Source organism: Rhipicephalus microplus, chromosome 1, assembly GCF_043290135.1.
Source record: "Rhipicephalus microplus isolate Deutch F79 chromosome 1, USDA_Rmic, whole genome shotgun sequence".
NCBI classification, from domain to species: domain Eukaryota; kingdom Metazoa; phylum Arthropoda; class Arachnida; order Ixodida; family Ixodidae; genus Rhipicephalus; species Rhipicephalus microplus.
Genome location: NC_134700.1, coordinates 295,696,786 through 295,716,463, shown reverse-complemented (window position 1 = coordinate 295,716,463; position 19,678 = coordinate 295,696,786). Strand labels below are relative to the sequence as shown.

The window sequence follows — 19,678 nt, the reverse complement described above, 5'->3', positions numbered from 1 at the left end:
GTAAATCCATGTGGCCGTTATTCTGGGAGGCATCAGAATCCAATCGCTGCAGCAGGTCCGATAACAGTGCTAGGGCTCGGGTGACACCAGCTCTGATCGAGCAGCGCTTCTTCCAAAGGTGATAAGCGTTCGCCATGGTCGTGACATTCAGGGAAGTCTCCGAACGGGTGGATCCCGGGTTTCAGGCCCCAAATGTGACAAAAGGACTGGTCCGCAGACGTTAATCGGAGACGACCCGTTCCTTCGTCATACTCGGAGCTCAAGCTGTCCTAGCGCGTTCCTGTCCCCCACTTCATCCTCTTCGACAGTCTGGTCCACTCCAAGAGAATATTTTGCAACAGAGGCATTATTCAGTAAGCCGTATTTTGTGTGACGGGTTTCGTTGAGTATACACCACCTCTTTGTTCTCGTTGAGGCGACCCCTCTTTTCAACCACTTCTTATCTCTACAGGTGGCCAGTAAGTCGAGATTGAAGTGAGGATTCTTGACGATAGTGACATTGATCAGTTACAGTTTTCAAACATAACCCACCTCATTCAGCACGCTGATGATAATTCCGGAAACAATTCGTTAGGAAACGACAATCCGGCGCACAGTCACATCGTAAGCAGCAGGAGCGGGCTTTCTTGATCTCGCTGTAACCCAAGTGCAACCCAAGTGCAACCCTTCGGTAAACACTACGTGCAACCCTTTGCCCAAGTGCAACCCTTCGGTAAGCCATACGTCATAACTGTCACCATTTGGCGAAGTATGGAAGTACCCAATAAGTGCCGTTTAGTCTTTTTGCGAGGTAGCGAGGAGCGCGCTATGCGTTCGTAAAGCAACATGCACTTGCACACTCCGCGCTTTGTTGATGCTGTGGCTGATGGTGGTGAAGATTTATGAATGAACTCTATGTATTGGTAACGAAGCTTTAAACCAACCGCTCGTTGGGCAATTCACATGACCTGGCACCTCGTGTTATTTTATTTTTCGGCGACGCAACAGTCCACCTGTCAGTGCGATTTGTCGGCTGACTTGGTGCTGGCACAGGATCTTTTTGAGACACATTTTAACGATCGGCTTGGCTATCTGGGATAATACTAGACAAGTGCGTCCCCGAAAATTGTTTTTGTGCGCTCGTAACAGCTTAGGTTGAAAAACTACCCATCAAAAGCTACGTCTTTCTATTAGCTGAGGTTCTCACTCCCAGTTACCCGTATGTATCCAGCCTTGTTCATCCATGGTGTCAATCGTATCTTGGGAATGCCCCGAGTAGCCACTTGCAGCGTACGGTGTATAGAAGTGCACTTCTCCGCGTTGCATGGGCCCCAGTATCTTGCCGCTGATTGGATCAATTATCTGGAAAAGCAAAAATACCTTGATGTGAAATGTCTTTATTGTGTTTCTTTCTAAATGCGCTTGCATCACAATTAAATATACATTCTCCCCCGCTGCCCCGCCAGAAGGAAAGCATGGTCACAGTAGAGCTTCACGAACGATAACCAACTTTTCAAATAGGGCTATTTTATGAAGGCACAAAAAAGCACTATGAAAAGTTATGGTGCGATCTTCAATATTAACATACGAAACACGACCGAGACGCCACGTGATGGGCAACTTTTTTAGTTTCCTTGCCTTAGTTATGGCGTCACTTGTCTCGCCCCCAAGTAGTCATACTTTACGGCCGGGTATCATAACACGGGGCCCGCGCACCTTTCGCTAGTGGGCCGGCCCGCACAGGACTATTTTCGTTTCATATATTTTGTGCACTTGCACCTCCATCACGTCTGACGACTCGGTTGTAACGACGCTTATTTAGCCGCGAGCTCAGGAGCGAACAAGGGCCATGGATCCGGCGATGAAGCACGCACACAAAAACAACATTGTTTATTACCCAAACAGATGATAATGAGTGATTGCTGCACATATGAGGAAGAAGTGCATAATAGTTGTCTACAATACTAATTTCTTTAATAAGTATGGTCACACTACACATTGATTGATTGATATGTGGAGTTTAACGTCCCAAAACCACCATATGATTATGAGAGACGCCGTAGTGGAGGGCTCCGGAAATTTTGACCACGTGGGGTTCTTTAACGTGCACCCAAATCTGAGCACATGGGCCTACAACATTTCCGCCTCCATCGGAAATGCAGCCGCCACAGCCGGGATTTGATCCCGCGACCTGCGGGTCAGCAGCCGAGTACCTTAGCCACTAGACCACCGTGGCGGGGCAGGGTCACACTACACAGACACGACTGCTTTTATGCATTCCTTTCGTACGGCACACATGCACCCCCCCCCCCCCCCCACCTGCCCCCACGCGGTCTCCACATGGAACAAGAAATGCATATTCCGTAAGACATAAACTATATGTTCAGAATAACTTCTCACAATTCAGTCATTCAATTGATGTTTCTGGAATCTCTATGTATGTAATATGGGAAAATTATTCTTTCAAGTGGCAATGTCCACTGACATGTTGTTGAAAATCTCCCACTTTCATCGCAGTCCCGGCCCTTGCAGTAACACATTTTTTATCTGTGGCCCGCTAGCTGTGGCGAGTTTGTGACCCCTGATGCATTGCCCCTGATCTTAAGGTGTTTCGGACACACCACGAAATCTCAGAGGCTACACATGAGATTAGCCATGGCCGTATCGCCACACTCCTCTGCCACTTGCGTAAAGATCTTCACATAATTCTTTATTGTTTTTTTTTCGCTAAATGTGTGGGGACAATAATGAAACGCGCAGGACGATTGCTGGAGTCTTCCTTTTTTGTCCCCTTCGGTCTAGCGATATATATATATATATATATATATATATATATATATATATATATATATATATATATATATATATACATCGTCGCTTTTTCAGTATATATACATCGTATATATACATCGTATTTCAGTATATATACATCGTCGCTTTTTCAGTATTCAGATTATTGCATTATTGCACTGGGCACCAGGTCACAATGAGACTTACGAAAGCACAAGCGCCAAACTGAACAGTTTAACGAAGGAACAAAAAGAGGGCTTGCATATATAGCATGATATAACAAGCAAAGGATAGCTTTTTCTACGAACTCGCGCATCGTTTACGTCACATTCAGTGGACCAGTGGCAATCGAAAGAGCAGTTGTACAACTTCTAATAGCTTCATAGGCGAAATACGGGGCTGATCATAACTTTGGTCATACATGTCTGCTGACTGTGCATGAAAGGCTCGGACGAAACAATAGCTCTTATGTACGCCAGACAAACACTAACAGCAGCACCACCAAAACTTGTGTTCCGTAGTTGAGGATTGGAACCAGCCAAATGAACAAATCACTAAGGATAAAAGGCTAATGGGAACTGACGGACAATGATGCCAAGGAAAGTATAGGGGATAATATTGGAAGTAAATGTAATTAAACGTGAAGAAAGAGCCTTCGCTGAAAATATAACTTGCCGCCGGGAGGAAGCGAAACTCGACCTTCGAATAGCACTTCCGATGCTATGCCACTGAGCTACGGCGGCGGTCATCCTCCCGTCCTCTTTATGGGGTATATAAGCAATTTATATTTTTTTCACCCACTTTTTCTTTTATTTCTTCACATTGTAACGATAAAAAGCGGCAACATAGCTTTGGGCGCCGTTGACGTTCCCAATGGTATGGATCCCATTGTCACGATTTTAACCCATACCGGATTTCCAAGGGACGCTGTTCACGCGTCCATGGTCCTGTATTCTGCCACCATGAGGACCGGAATTGCTGTGTCCTCCGCAGATACTCGCTCTGTGTATCCAATCGAATCATATGACAGCACCGCGGAGCTGCAGCACACCATTGCACAACTCCGCGTCATTACTGACGCTTTGCTAGCGTCCAGTTCCAAGCTGTCACGAGTCGCATAGCCAACTTTCTGCGCACTCAAGGCCATGTGGGCTGCGGCCGCGTCACAAAAACTTGATGCCAGCCCACCCGAGAACCGTCGCAAGCTCCCGTGTTCCCTCAAGGAGCTCTCAGAGCAACTGGGCTGCATGGTGTCGACTTGCTCCAGAGTTTTGGAGGCTGTATCATCATCGCCGGCTGCCTGCAAACTATCGCAATTTCGCGGCTTCCAGGACGACGTCGACAATTGGGTGGCTACCGTCAACGCTCTCGGAGCTCGCAAGTTATGGGCAGAACAGCAGAGTTAACTGGTGCATAGCCATAGACCAACTTCGAAATTCGGCCGCGGCGTGAAAGAGGCACGAAGGGGTGCGGCAGCAATCGTGGGTGGAATGGAGCTGCAAGCTGATTGCTGCTTTTCGCCAGACTCTCTTCCACCTCTCTGTCACCCCTCAGTTCAACATGGCCGCTACCGAGGATTGAGCTCAGGAGGCGTTCCATCCCAAGGCTGCAACTTTCAGCTGCATTTAGCCACTTGAGCTTGCGAACTCTTCATTGGTATCCGACGCAAGTACGTCACGGCTCGTGACCAAATCCGAAGACGGCCCTCGCGAATGGTGCCACTTTCAGTACGGACTCGCAGGGAACCATCCCGACTCCACACCTGTACTTGTAACGCCCCTGATGACATCATGGCAGAACGCCAAGTGGGGGGCACCGAAGCAGGCTGTAAGGTGGGCTTCGTGGTTCAGCTGTCGGAGCGCATGTTGACACCAACTTTCCGCACTTCCTTGCCAGAGATCTCAAGGCAGTCGTTGGCAGAAACATATGGCCATTCATGGGAAGAAAGAACATTTGTGCGAGTGAAACGCTCACAAAAGCCGAGACATTCCCCTGTGTTCCTTAGTCACGAATCCCATCGCATGTGGACGACAGCGAGAAAAAGCATCGAAGAATCACGACATCCATAGAGCCCTCTCGTACTAACGTGGAGGTTGTACCTGGTCTTTCCGGTTTCCAAAAGTTCGGAAAGATTGTTTGGCTGATGAAGGTCCTGAACGCCCGCCTGGAGTTGACCAGAATGTGAACGGGACAGGCTACTTTTAAAAAGCCGAAGATAAAAGTTGAGAACCTTCGCCACCCGGTGAGTTCCTTCGGAAGCTTTTCTGGCGACCCTCTTCGAGCATACCGTGTCTACCGCTTATTCCACGAGACAGCAGAAGGTGAAGGCCAGATGTATTTTTGGCAGCCACCCACCGAAAGTAGCTTCGAGGACGAGACCCACCTCCACGATGCAGCCATTCTCGCCCTCCGGATATACTTCTGGCAGATGACCGGACCAAATAGCAGCGTCGCCGAGGTCTGCGGCCAGAATGATTTCGCCAATGTCGACCATCTGAGTAATGTCATTTCAACAGTACAGCTCGCGACGTACAGGTTACCGACCACCCGACATTCTCAGTGCCGCCCTCCGCAGACAATTGCAGCAGCTTGCCACGTTCGCAGTCATGGCGAAGTGTAATGATGAAAAACTGCAACGTAGCTTTGGCTCTCACGCTCGGCCAGCTCGAGGCAAAAGAAGACGAAGCAGAATAGGAACAGCTGGCCTGCCATACGAGCGTTGTGTCGTGTTTCTCCCCGACATTTACTTCAAATACTTCCCGCCGCGGTGGTCTAGTGGCTAAGGTACTCGGCTGCTGACCCGCAGGTCGCGGGTTCGAATCCCGGCTGTGGCGGCTGCATTTCCCATGGAGGTGGAAATGTTGTAGGCCCGTGTGCTCAGATTTGGGTGCACGTTAAAGAACCCCAGGTGGTCAAAATTTCTGGAGCTCTCCACTACGGCGTCTCTCAAAATCATATGGTGGTTTTGGGACGTTAAACCCCGCAAATCAATCAAATCAATCAATTGCTTCAAATAATTCTGATGATCACTTGTGCTTTCGTTTACAACCTTATCTGCTACTTTTCATTATTATTGTGTCTAACCAACGCTTCCTTCATTCTTTTCTATTTCAGTGCAAACGCGCGCTTAACAGCGAGGACCGTCGGTCCCTTAGTTCAGGGAGTGGTCATGATGCGACGTTGCATGATGGGTAGCACTGCTTGCGTCACACGAGCTTACGAGCGCTTTCCACCGGAAATGCGATAAACGTGTTTTACAGTACAATACGATACGTCTGTCAGATTTGTTCCTCCGTGCCACTTTCTTGTGACTAGAAGCAATGCCACCGCCACATCACGGCGCAGCGCGTGTAGTAGCGTTGCAGCGACGCTTCCCCATTACCTACCCGCATTGTGCCATAAACGGCGACACGCTACCTCAAAACACAGTAAATTTTACACAGCCAGCGCAACCGCCAACATAGTGAACACGAAGAATGCAACACGCCACCCCACATATCTGTACACAAGTGAACAAAAAACTACTTCATATGACTTCCGTCGTGAGGCACTGCATGAGGGGCTCTCTCCGCCATGACCGCAATGCACACATGAAGACTAGGTGATAGGGGAGAGCAGGAAAGAGCTAGAGGAGAGGTTGGTGAACGGCCGGATCGGGCGCATCTGGCTGGCATTGATAAAAGGGAGGAGGCGTCGGGCGAACGAGGTAAACGAGCACTAGAATTTACACTTCCTTCTTTGAAGGACATAAGGGCCACACACAACGACTGGACTTAAAGCTGTCGTTGTCTGGTGCACTTTTCTTCATTGTGGTTAGGTACTTTGGGCCACTGCATTCCTCAGAAACATAAACCAGCTGACCCGGAATCTCAATTCTACTGCAGATGTACGATATACGTAAGCAAAGTGCCGTTGTCGGTGGTCAATATTACCTTCATCCTGACGCCTGGCACCGGGAAGCCAACATCTATGCCGGACACATCTCCATTAGGAGGAACAGTCAAAAGTCCGCCAGCCTCGTTCATGCCGTACCAGCTGCGAAGGTCTTTCAATTGGAAAGTGCTAGCCAGCTCTTTCGCCAGCTCTGGCGGGGTTGAGGAGCCAAAGAGGATGATTCTCCTGAGTGACTTTTTCAGCGGGATGTCCGAGTTTTCAGACGTTTTAATGAAATTCAGTATTTGCTTCATCCTTGAAGCGAAGCTGACGATGGTCACCTCCTGAAAAAATGCAGTAATTTGTATCATTGGATTTTAAGACACCTTACGTGGGCTACTGGTAGGTTAAATTTGTAAATAGGTTTCTTCACCAAGTAAGAGTCTACGTTTGTTTAAATTTTCTTTCTGCGCGTGTGTTCACCAATATCTCTGTTCATTTAGCATGCCACGCCGTAGTCTTCAACCTAATGATGGCTACTATAAAAAAATTGGCAGATCCCACGTACAATGAGAATCAATGATATACGATGTACGAATGAGGAAGGTTTACATGTCACATTAAAATCAGCAAAACGTTACGAGGCGGAGGTAAATTATGCCGTACTTGACTTCCCTGTCATATTTATCATGTTTGAACGTGTCATTCACCTTCGTAATCTATTCACGTCACGTGTTACGAAATTTGGCCTATGTGGAGCTAGCGAAACAGCTGAGAGCGCAGCCATTTCGCTAGCCTCGGAGAGGGCATTGTCAACTCCTCCAAGATTACCCCCCTCGTGGTAGTTTGATGCAAAGACACGAGGCGAATTTTCGCTCAGCCGCCGATCTCCCGAAGACACGCCGACGACAGGTCTGCAGATGCGCTTTGTGGCGTTTTCGGACTCTCATCAAGTTATACTATATTACGACATGCTGTTTTTTGAGGCGTCGTCATAATCATCGGCCTAGTGAGGCCAGGAAGTCTGGCGACTATGTCGGCGGGCGCCTCGCCAGCCGATGGTCTGCGTCTGCTTCGTGTCTTTGGCAGGCTCGTGTCCCTGTCATGTCGTTCCAGTGTAAACGTGTCTCAAGGAATACCGGATCAAGAATGGTCTCTTTCTTATCCGAATCTCCCCTTCTCGTTGGAAACCTAAGATTCGTGATCAGCGTCAACCCAAACTCTGAGACCCTCTCTTTACATTAACCAGCATATGGCTCATACTCTTGTATACGTAACGTGTTATAGCTGTTTGCGTTGCAACGATAGAAAACATAAAGCTCACTTCGCATGCCCACGCGCGTCTTTACGTTAGCATTTTGTTGAGCAACGCCAGATCAGATGCTCAAAAAGTCTGCTGCTAGCTCACTTCGTATAACATTCCGATAGGTTGCTGTCGCGTTCGTTGTTCCCCCCTTGCGACAAAATTGTAGCTTCCTTAGTGCTATGAATGTCGTAACACATATATATCTCCATGCGTCTCTTCGAGTTCCTGCATCACAAAGTCTTCGTACATTTGTATTAATCACATGGCAGCGTCATAGCATGTGCTGTTGGGTCTGAATTCTTGAAAATCATTGGTATGGCCACACCTTGCGCTAGCACCTGATTCAACAAATACAAAAGAGTTTGCAAGTAGAACTTTATAGAGTGTATCAAGTTGTAAACTGTCTCACCTACCACTTCAATTGATGCTGTTTCAAGAATGCGAAAAAATACGAGAGATCCTGGTCATTGTGCGAATCAATATCGTGAAAGCAATCGCTGCAAGGTGGATTGAATCGACGTGTTAGTGTAAATTGAGTACTTGTGCGCATATCATGGCCTTAACCCTTTGGGGCATACTGGGACGAATCGCTCGCACTTTTCAAGCAGTTTTTTGACTGGCCTGTGTGACGCTGTCCGTCCGTGTCTCCGTGCCAACGCGCCGCACTGCGCTACCCTCACCGCAGTCGCTGGAACGATGCCAAGTAGGTCAAGTCGCAGACGTCACTCTCTCACTCACCCGCAGCAGCTCTTGGCTCCTCCGCCAGCTGGTAACACACCTCTCACGCTTCACCATCTCCACCGCCCGCAACGCTAGACCACATGTCTAGTCTCTTTCGGCCCGTTTATCTGCAATTAAACTTACACGAAACCCAACCCACCTCCCACGTCTTTGCGTTTCAAACAAACGTTTACTCGAGTACACGCTACAACGAGTTTTGCTTCAAACCGTTCTTACAGCACCCGCGTCGACACCCGTTTCAACGGGGTTCACCGTGCGCGCCATGTGGACCACTGCTGCTCGCATCCCATCAGATATGGACCATAAGTTATCTTCTTAAGTAAAAGATTTCTCAACCGCTTTGCGTTACGATATGATATATGTTTTTCTGCTACAGAGCATAAGAAAAATGACTCAGGAAACCAAGAAAATATACTTGGAACACTCGCGGTGCTCGGTATCGGTGGTACCTTGAGTTCGAATTCATTTTGCCGCATTGAGAACTTTTAAAAACCACTGTCACATTGCATGCAAGATAGCTGAGGTTCTATATTTATGGCACTTTTATCTCTTTTTGGATCTTCAGAAAAGCTATATTCGCATGCAACTATGGGTTTTTGTTCTATATTAGAGCAGCATATTGACCATAAATTGTGTTGGAAGTACACTTGAACGAAAAATAGAGTAATTCCTTGCCTATAGCCTAACTTTAACCATAAACACATAAGCGCTTTTGAAAAAAAAAAGCTTGATGGCAATAATAAGTGCCACAAAAATGGCTTTATTAAGGAGTATGTCCTCGAGTCCTTTTTTCCTTTTTTTTACCACTATGAGAGCAGTGTTAAAGCAACCAAAATCTGTGTGTGGCTAATGCGCCACTTTCAAAATCGAGGGCAAAAAAAAAAAAACAAATTGTTGCTTTAGACAGCTAGGATATGAAAGAGAACACGAATATACAATATCTATCAAAAATCTAATACCTCCGGCCGGAATACAGTTTACGAATCCAAAAAAGTATGTCGTAGTTGTCAATGAAATTCCAGGATTTCATGCATTCAGTGACATCACGTCAATGTGGCTTACCATGCTTTATGGCCAGAATTTTATATATGGGAGGAAATATAGGTAAACTTTGGTCTTCGTCCTTATCAACACCAACCGAAGAGATAGGCGAAAATCCATGCGTCGCCCCGAAGTGAATCATGAAGAGCGGGCGAAACTAGGCCGTAAAGATCATAATGTCCACGTTGCAGTCAGTCGACGACTAGAACAAAAGATCTATGCCTGTTGTTTTACATCTTCCGTCACAATTTTGATAGATATCAGTTTATTGTTAAACCTTTTTTGCGTGTCTCACATATATTACTCGACTGTTGCCCCATTTAATGTAAATTGAGTGCCATAAAGAGTCGACGACAAAGCTATAGGTCTTAAGGTCCATAATGCCTACGTTGAAGTCACCGATTTGTATAAAGAGTTTGTGCTTGTAGGTGTTTTATATATTCTTGTCACGATTATCGTTGCTATTGCTCTATTAAACCTTTTTTTGTGGCTCACAAATTATAGCCGTGCTCACGGACGCCAAACGTATGAACAAGCCTTGACCTTAAGGTGACCTTCGCCTCTGAAAGCTAAACAAGTCTCGTCTATGCGAGTATCTCAGCCCGAACCATTGGGCTGGTCACGACAGGCAGAGGTACACATTGCATATCACTTATGAAAATAAGTAGCGCCACAAATTTGTTTCCACAATTTTCAGTAATAATATCTGAGGTTTTACGTCTTAAAACCAAGATACAGTATTGAGAGATGCCGTAGTGGCGAGCTTCGAAAATTTAGACCACCTGGTGCTCTTTAACGTGCACCGAGTACAGGGGACTCTATTCATTTTCCCTCCACCAAAGTGCGACCACCGCGGCCGGAATTAAATCCGCGACTCTCGGGCCAGCAGCCGAGCACCTTAGACACTGATCCACGGCGGCGGAATTGCATGGTATTTGAAATGTCCCTCAGATGCGCTTGCATAATAATTCTCGTGCAAGAAATTTCGCCAAAAGATTACCGCTTAGTGACCCCAAGGTTACAATAAGACAGGCATTGTTTTCACTTTTTCAAAGACGCTTCATGGGCCCATGGGACACATACGTCCCACTTTCTTTCTGGTAAGCTAATGGTAACATTTTGATGAAAACTGCTTCATACTATTCCTAAACACGTTATTTAGATATACCGCGGGAACGATATCTGTTAAATGAAAAATACCGATCAAGCCATAAAGCCTTAACAGGCTTGCCGAATGTATACCTTGGCGTGTGAAAAGGTAGCTCATATAGGGTTGTTGGTGCATTCAGAGCCCCACCTCCAGTATATTTAATTTTGCAAGTGTATGTACAGAGGCACACATACAAGCGTAGCCACGAACACATAGACTCGTATTCACAAACCAACCTTGAACTTACCGCACGTTTTCCTCAACTTCCTTTACCCTTTACAAGCGTTATAGAGGCACAAAAATGGTAACATGGCGAGAGATAAGACGGGTTTATGAATACTGGTGCAATTTATTTTTAATAATCCCCTGCCCCCTCCTCAAGAAAAGAAATATTTGAGCTACGCTACTGTCTTTTTAAGTCAGTTTTGGTGTACACAGAATAGAAGTAGGCTGATAGATAGATAGATAGATAGATAGATAGATAGATAGATAGATAGATAGATAGATAGATAGATAGATAGATAGATAGATAGATAGATAGATAGATAGATAGATAGATAGATAGATAGATAGATAGATAGATAGATAGATAGATAGATAGATAGATAGATAGATAGATAGATAGATAGATAGATAGATAGATAGATAGATAGATAGATAGATAGATAGATAGATAGATAGATAGATAGATAGATAGATAGATAGATAGATAGATAGATAGATAGATAGATAGATAGATAGATAGATAGATAGATAGATAGATAGATAGATAGATAGATAGATAGATAGATAGATAGATAGATAGATAGATAGATAGATAGATAGATAGATAGATAGATAGATAGATAGATAGATAGATAGATAGATAGATAGATAGATAGATAGATAGATAGATAGATAGATAGATAGATAGATAGATAGATAGATAGATAGATAGATAGATAGATAGATAGATAGATAGATAGATAGATAGATAGATAGATAGATAGATAGATAGATAGATAGATAGATAGATAGATAGATAGATAGATAGATAGATAGATAGATAGATAGATAGATATGGTCAAAGTTCCTTTGGTCCGCTATAATTGCATCGTATTTAAAAGGCTAGTGCGTCGGCTGTGGTGCACAAGTGTCACTAAATACCTTGAAGTCTTTGATGGCGTCGAAAACGTCAAAAGGTACTGCATGGCACGTCCTGCTGATGAGAATCACCGATCCTTGATGGAGCGCCAGAATCCAAAACGATAATATCAGGAGAAAAGATATGTTGATGTCGCCAAGAAATACATCATCTGAAGTAAGCATCTGGGCATCGCTAAGGAGCAAACGAGAAACAAACAAATGTACTCTCGTATATTTGTATAATGCTTCTAAATATTTTTGTTTCGTTATTAATTTATTTGTTCTAGTTTACCGTGTTTTGTGAGTTTCTTCAATACTACTCTCATGTTGATAGGATAGCTGGCTCTAATGAATGTAGGCAAGTTACCCTATTTAATGCGAGAGCTCGTTCCGCAGAAATTCTGGCCTCGGCGGTTGTGAGCAAAAAATTGGCATCTTTCGCGCGACACGAAAATTGAGAAAGATGTGAATAACATAAGTAATAAAAATTGTCCGGTTTGAGGGAGAAATAAACCCAGGTCATTTGTGTGGCAAACAGAAGTTAAGCCACACATCCATGTCTCTGTTTGGAAATGAGGTTAAAATAAGTTTTTCTCCTTGGAAATGCAGCAACCGCATTGCCAACATTGCAAAGGAGCAGGACCTCTAACTGGCTGGCACAGTAACTGACAATTACCATCTTAGAGTTGGGCTGTTTGTTGGGGCTGATCCCAACGGGTAGCTTACAACAGGAAGTGTCAAGCGCGTCGATGGGAGGTCTTTAGCCGTAGAAATTGTGTTTGGAGGGGTGCTACAGGGCACAGACACAACATCGTCTGCCTCTACGCACATAATGAGCGTCGGCGTTATAAGAGTCAGCATGAACTAAGCAACAGATGACGTTTCTCGTAAAATCGGATCATTCTGGGAGCTGGAACGCCTTGTGATCAGGAGAGTTGCTTGTTGGGCAAGTTGGTACAAAGCACTGCATATTTAGTTAACTACAAAAGCCACAAAACCGGGAAAGCGAAAAAAAAAAGCAGAGCAGCAGAAACAGGGACAGAGAGCAGAGACGTGGTTGTCAGTACCACGTCTCTGCTCTCTGTCCCTGTTTCGGCTACTCTGCTTTTACCGATTTCGACGTTTTGTAGATAACCTTGGGATCATCGATGACGCACCACTGACTTCCGAAAACGATGACGTTCTAAGGGCATTTGAGGACTCCGTCATCCACCAGAACGATAGATAACGAAGTCAGCTACGCTTCCATGGGAAGAGAGTGCACTGACCGACAACAAGGGAACGGCATCGCGCAGGCTTCACTCACTTTCTGCGAAGCTACTGTGAAATGACGAAACGACCCGTAGCTATGACCAGGCACTCCGGAACTACCTTCAAGCTAGACACACTGAGGAAGTCAACGAATTGGGTGATCCCCGCAGAGGCCCATTTAATACATGCCACTCCGAGGCGTTGTCCAGCCATGTAGTGAAACAACCAAGTTGAGGGTCATGTTTGATGCGTCCTCCAAAGCAGCAGGGAAGCTATCACTGAACGACGTTCTCTAAGCCGGACCAAACCTAAATCCAAGCCTAAATCCAAGTTTTTTAGACACCCTGATTCGATTTCGATTGCCCAATATGGCCATAATGTGTGGCATATAAAAGGTCCTTCCCAGCCAGCTCCAAATTGAGCTGGCTGAGAAGGATCTCGACGTGCTTTGCTTTCTGTGGTATCGAATTACCGCAAAGCAAGATGAAATGCTACCCCCGGTCGAAGAATACCGAATGGAAAGGGCACCATTCGGCGCTATAGTATAAGCGTAGCCCGTTATTTTACGCAGCTACCTTACGTCATCCTGTCATCCAAGAGACATTTCCCCACACCGCTAATATCCTGGGCGACAACCTGTATGTTGATGACTTTGTTACTGGTGCTGACAGTGTAGAAGAGTCATAGCAGATATGCAAGGAAGCGCAGTCTGTCTTATAGAGATGGGAAGCATGAACCTGAGAAAATGGTGATCGAACTATTCAGTTTTAATGGCATTGTTTGCTGAAAGTGAGACAGCCCTAAAGATTCTACCGGAGTTGTGCCCCACAAAGATTCTCGGTGTAGAGTGGACGCCCTACAAGGATCAGTTCGTCTTTGAGATGTGCGCCTTGATTAGAGTTCTGGCAAGTCGGCATGACACAAAGCGATTTCTACTGCGGGCCTCCACACGCATTTTCGACCCGTTTGTTCTCCTCGCGCCCACTACTATTACGGAAAAGATACTATTTAACAGCCTCTGGGTACGGGGTACAACATGGCATGAAAACATTCCTTCATATGTGCAAGAGAGATGGGACAAATCGCGCCAGCAGCTTCCTGAACTTCGAGAAATGACTACTCCTAGGACTTGAGATAGTTTTAGCCGCCAAAACAAAGCCGACGGGATCAAAGAGGTTTCGCACGCACCTTTCTCATGGCACCCTTTGTAGGACCGGCTATGATGGTGCCTTCTTCCTATTGTACCTTTCGATTTCCTTTGCAACATTTTAGTCGTCTTCACCAAAACCAGTCTTGAAACTGACACCGACAAGTCAAGTCGCTTCCTTTCGACACTTCTGCGCGCGCGGCCCAAGCCACCCTGTTAGTTGACGCGCAGCGAGGAAGTTAAAGTCGTTTTCCAATCACAGTCAGCTTACGAAATTTAGGGCGCACGTAATCATCTACACTCTGCTTGGTGTCCTGTCTTGTTTCCTATCAATTACTTTCTTATTTTTGTCTCTTTTTCTTTGTCTTCATTGCATATTTGTTTTTAGTTCTTTTTTCTTTTTTCAATTGTGTATTTACATTATTTCTGTTTATTTTGTTTCCTATCTCTTTTTCGTATCTGTTTCTTTCTGTCACCATCTCTCCGTGTGTTATTCACTGTCGTTTTATATTTTTTACGCCTTTATTTCGTTTATTTCTCACTACTTTGCTCTTACCTTTCTGTCGATCACCTTTTTTCTCCTTCTTTCTCCCTCTAGCAATATTTTATGTCTTTTTACCGTTTTATGCCTTTATTCTGTTTATTTTTGTACTTTCTCTTTCATTGTTTCCCTTTCTTTCTTTTTACTGTTTATCTCTTTCTTTTTCACTCTTTTTCCGTGTTCTTTTCCGTTTCACACTCATACCAGTGGTGCAGGTTTTCCTGTGGCATGCATGGGCACTTCGGGAGTGTTCCGGAGGCGCCGCACAAACTGTGGCGAGCTACAACTTCAGTGTTAAAATAATAATAATAACCCTCATGATTGCGCTGCTGCATAGGCAATGGGCAGATCCTATATCAAAGCTCAGGAGTGGTAAGCCTGACTAGGCATTGCAAACTATAGTACAAATCAACAGGTCAGCAGTGCCGAAAAACATGGATTCTACTCGCTCTTACTAATCACCTCACGAAGTACTACGTAGACGTATGACACTATGTAGCACTAAGTTTGAGTAATGCTGCAAAATACGTGCTTTTGGGTATGAATTCGGGATCAGAAAAAGTGCCCTGACACAGCAGCTTCCAAGAAAAATGCCTAAGACGATAGCATACTAAGGAGATAAATCATGTTAACATTGTCACTTGGTGAGTACTTACGTAATCTGGTTTATATGTATTTTTGTAATATTGTAATTTTGCAAATGCATCAGTTCTTTTGTAACAGTGTGAATGCATTGCTTCATGGGCAAAATATTACAAAAGAACAAAGGGTGAATAGCGCAGTGACACGGCAGGTCACAACACCTTCGTTACACAATTAAAAAAAACAAAAATGATAAATGCGTCTGTACTTACACAAGACTGGTGGTTTGGGCCAGAAAGCGATCTAGAGTGATCTCAAGGCCCTTAGATGCACCATCTGGCGCAGTGGTCCATGTCACAAGTTTGCCATCACCCGTGTCAAAGATGTCAATTTCACAATGCGATTCGTTATTACTGCAGAGCCCAAGCCCGCTGTCCAAGCCGGACCTTCTCTCGCCTACTAAAAAGGTCTTCTGCGAGAAAGGAACAATGGCGAAATCAGAAGAATGTGGCTAAGTCGGAAAATGAACGATACCCTTTGAATATTATTGCAGAATTCAAACAGGTCGACTTCCCGCTTGTCTGTGTCCTCACAGAAAGCAACGCTCCGTGATATTCGATGTTAACGGCCTAAAACCCCATAGAACGTCATCCGCAAAGGCCCCGATCGTACACCCCTATTCATTAATTGATCTAGCATGATAATGATTGATGCTTGATTTGTGAGGTTTAAAGTCCTAAAACCACCATATGATTATGAGAGACGCCGTAGTGGAGGGCTCCGGAAATTTGGATCACCTGGGGTTCTTTAACGTGCACCCAAATCTGAGCACACGGGCATACAACCTTTCCCCTTCCGTCGGAAATGTAGCCGCCGCAGCCGGGATTTGATCCCGCGACCTGCGGGTCAGCAGCCGAGTACATTAGCCACTAGGCCACCGTGGCGGGGCGATCTAGCATGATATTTGAAGCTCTGTCACTCAATATATTTCTGTGCGGTTTGATGTAGTCGTGACTTTATGGCTTATTTGGTTCACATTGCGTAAAAAATGTACTTCTAGAGAAGGTAATCAAAATCGAGAAGTCCCAGCAGAAAGCCAAAACTGTACGACAGCCGCGTCAGTACACAGCCTCCGTGCTGCTGTTACCGATTAATCTGGCGAATGAGAGACTGCGGATGCAGCGGAACACTACTCGAGGTTGAAGCCGCTGGGTACTTGGAAAAGCACCACTCGCGCATACGATAGCGCTGTGTTTTTTTAAGTTTACAAAAGCTTTGAGAAAACTTTATGAATCGTGACGTATGTGGATGATGATTGAAATATTCGACACATACTTATGAAGATAGCAGTGCGCTGTTCTTCGTCCCCCGTTCCTGTTATGACTTGAGTAATGGCATTTTGGATAAAGACACGTGAGGTCACACCCTCTTGGTGGTCCACGACACCTTGGCGCGTCACCTGAGCCAACATCATTTCTGTGTGTAACGCTTTTTCAGCGATAGTCATCGTGTCACTGTAACTGGTGCTTGTAAAACGTTAACTTGATGTTAAAAAAAGAGCACTTGCAGCCTCTGGTAAGGCATGAATGACTTTTTCCTTTTGGTGACACAAGTCAGGGAACTGGAATTAATAAGTTGTTACTAGAGAAAACGGAAGGTACCTACATTCCTAAATGAATAATTAGGAGTCTAGGGGAGCTCTCGGTGTCCAAATAATTATTTGCTTAGAAAAAGTCCCGGTGAGTCACTAACAACACTGTCTGTATAAATGTTACTCCGTTCCACGACAAAGCTCTGTTGAAAGTATGCGTTTGTCCGTGTGTGTTCTTGCCATTTGTTCTGCTTCCACGGTATTAAGCTGTAAGCTACGGTGAATTACCCATGTTTATGTTCCATATTAGCAGAAAACATGAAAATACAAAAAGCGAAACAAAAAATACTCAAAAATTTTCCAGCACTCACTTTTATTTTGCAGCGGTTGGTAATACGAGCAAACATTTCGGCATAAATTACATCGGTGAGAACGTGAGTGGCATTGGATTTCTCTATCTTGTCCACAATGTCATCTGAAAAAGAAAAAGAAAAGAATAAAAAAACCAGGCATGACCAAAAAAAAGGTGATGCCAAGCCTGAAGGAAGTGCTGTTATCTCTTTCCTTCCTCCTCTCTTTCTTTCTGTAGTTTCTTGTTTTTAGGCTTACGTCTTTTATTTCTATTTTTCTTCCTATCTTTTTTTTATTTCGTTTAGTCTCATTCTATTTGTCGCTTGATTTCTTTTTGAACTTTTGTACGCGGTTTGTGTTGTCGTGTTTTTCTGGTCATTGCAGCATCCTCATCATCAAGGCACTTGAAGAAGGTACAAGAGGACGAAAACTTCTCCTTGGCTCAATATGCTAAACAGCTGTATAAGCTGTATGTGGTTTTGCCTGCGTTGTGCCAAGTGAAGACGACTACATACGACCAGGTCATGCCACAGACAGCCCGGCCCCCTAATCTGTTCCACGCGTAAAACGTCACCCACTGTTTCCACAGTTTCAAAGCATCGTGTTATATGCGACGCGAACACCGAGCAGTTCATATTTGTTTATCGCATGTGTCAGCTTTACACAACTCAGAACCTGTGTATGTAATAATAATAAAAGATACACAGTCATTCCTGAAGTAAACAAATGAACCCAGCAAACAATTTGGCCCCAGAAAGTACAACCACAGTAACTGTTATCTTTCAACTGTAGTGTAGTCATTATGGCGTAAATTGAGGCGACTTATGCTGATCGCCCTGGCTGCCGGTGGGATCCAAGCCTACAAACTTCGAATTGTGCATGCGATGTTCTCCCAATCGGGCTGCGACGGAAACCTAATCACCATCTCTTCGTTGGGTACATCTGCGAGTATAATCCCTGGGAGTCTTCGAGATTTGAAATCATCTGAGATCTCCTGAAAACTAGTACAAACCCAAGAGATTTGCTTTGAATTAGCAGTTACATTAGACACATACGATATCGGAGCACAACTAAGGGCCAATTTACTGTCAAGATGAACACGAATGGGTAGAGTTCATGGAAAAGTTGGGGACAGTTTCGATTGTTGTCGCACTTGAGGAGCAGATCTCAACGACGCGCTTACATCTATTGGACCCGCACCAGCACTGCTCTAAACACAACGTTATCGGAAGGAATACACCAGGGCTCACGAATGTGCACGCACGAGTGCCCCTTCTGAACACCAGGATCAAATTCCTGAGTCGCTTCCAGAATTTTCTTCTTTCTACTGCGAATGTAACGCACGAGTTGAGGTTACATGCATGCTCCCACCTTCACGCCACATGATGTCGGATGACACCAAAGACGCTCCCGTGAGCGGGACGCTGCACACAGCGACGAAGCTGTCGATGGAGTTGCCGATGTGCACATAAAGCCGATCGCCTTTGCCGATGCCTTGGCGGCGGAATTTTGCTGCGCTGTGCAACACTTTCTCTCGCAGTTCACCGTAGGTTAGCTTTTCGTCTCCGCATATCTGCGAAAGCGACCACACATTATCCGTGGGGTATACACAGAACGTACGAAGAAACAACATTCAAGTATTTCAGCGAAGGTAATAAACGCACTTTATGATGACAGCAAATGTCACATAGTCTACTTGCTGCATTATTGGGAACTATCCCTCCATATGCTAAAGCCGTGCGTTCATCACAACTCTCACTTAACACTGAAAGTATTCCAATATTATAGATGCACAGTGCAGAATAAAATAAGAATATTCCGAGAAGACCGTTTTTTCTTTTCTTTTTTTTTTCAGTGCAATAGACGAAGTTGGCCGAAATTTTCATTGGCAGAACGTACAGAAGTAAAGCCTAGGCAACTCCTAACGTTGAATGTGAAACCGAAACGTTGCACATGCTACCGAAAATTAAGGAACCCTAAAGCTTCGCCTTTAGGAGTTCGACGTGATAGAAATATCCTGTACCGTGTGCATACTTCAATCACTAAGTGCATGAAGTTTTTTTCGAACTTGCTATGTACCCACTACGTGGACTTAATGGAATAAGCGCAATAGCGTATGTCTCTTTTGTAGTGGGTGACCAGATTTAAAGCACGGAGCCATTATGATAATCACGTGTTCTGACGCCCGCTGGCAATTGGCACTTGAAGCA

General features: G+C 44.9%; 1 protein-coding gene across 1 annotated transcript in view; it reads right to left on the bottom strand.

Annotated features, from left to right (window-relative positions):
- Positions 1 to 19,678, bottom strand: part of LOC119159442 (luciferin 4-monooxygenase) — a 47,412-nt gene that overhangs the window by 16,006 nt on the left and 11,728 nt on the right. Inside the window, exons 3-8 of the mRNA XM_075865275.1 lie at positions 18,840 to 19,041; positions 17,489 to 17,592; positions 15,799 to 15,998; positions 12,027 to 12,198; positions 6,702 to 6,986; positions 1,197 to 1,341 (exon numbers count right to left, since the gene is read on the bottom strand). Of these exons, the coding sequence (XP_075721390.1) occupies positions 1,197 to 1,341; positions 6,702 to 6,986; positions 12,027 to 12,198; positions 15,799 to 15,998; positions 17,489 to 17,592; positions 18,840 to 19,041 (1,108 nt within the window). The remainder of the gene's footprint in view (positions 1 to 1,196; positions 1,342 to 6,701; positions 6,987 to 12,026; positions 12,199 to 15,798; positions 15,999 to 17,488; positions 17,593 to 18,839; positions 19,042 to 19,678) is intronic.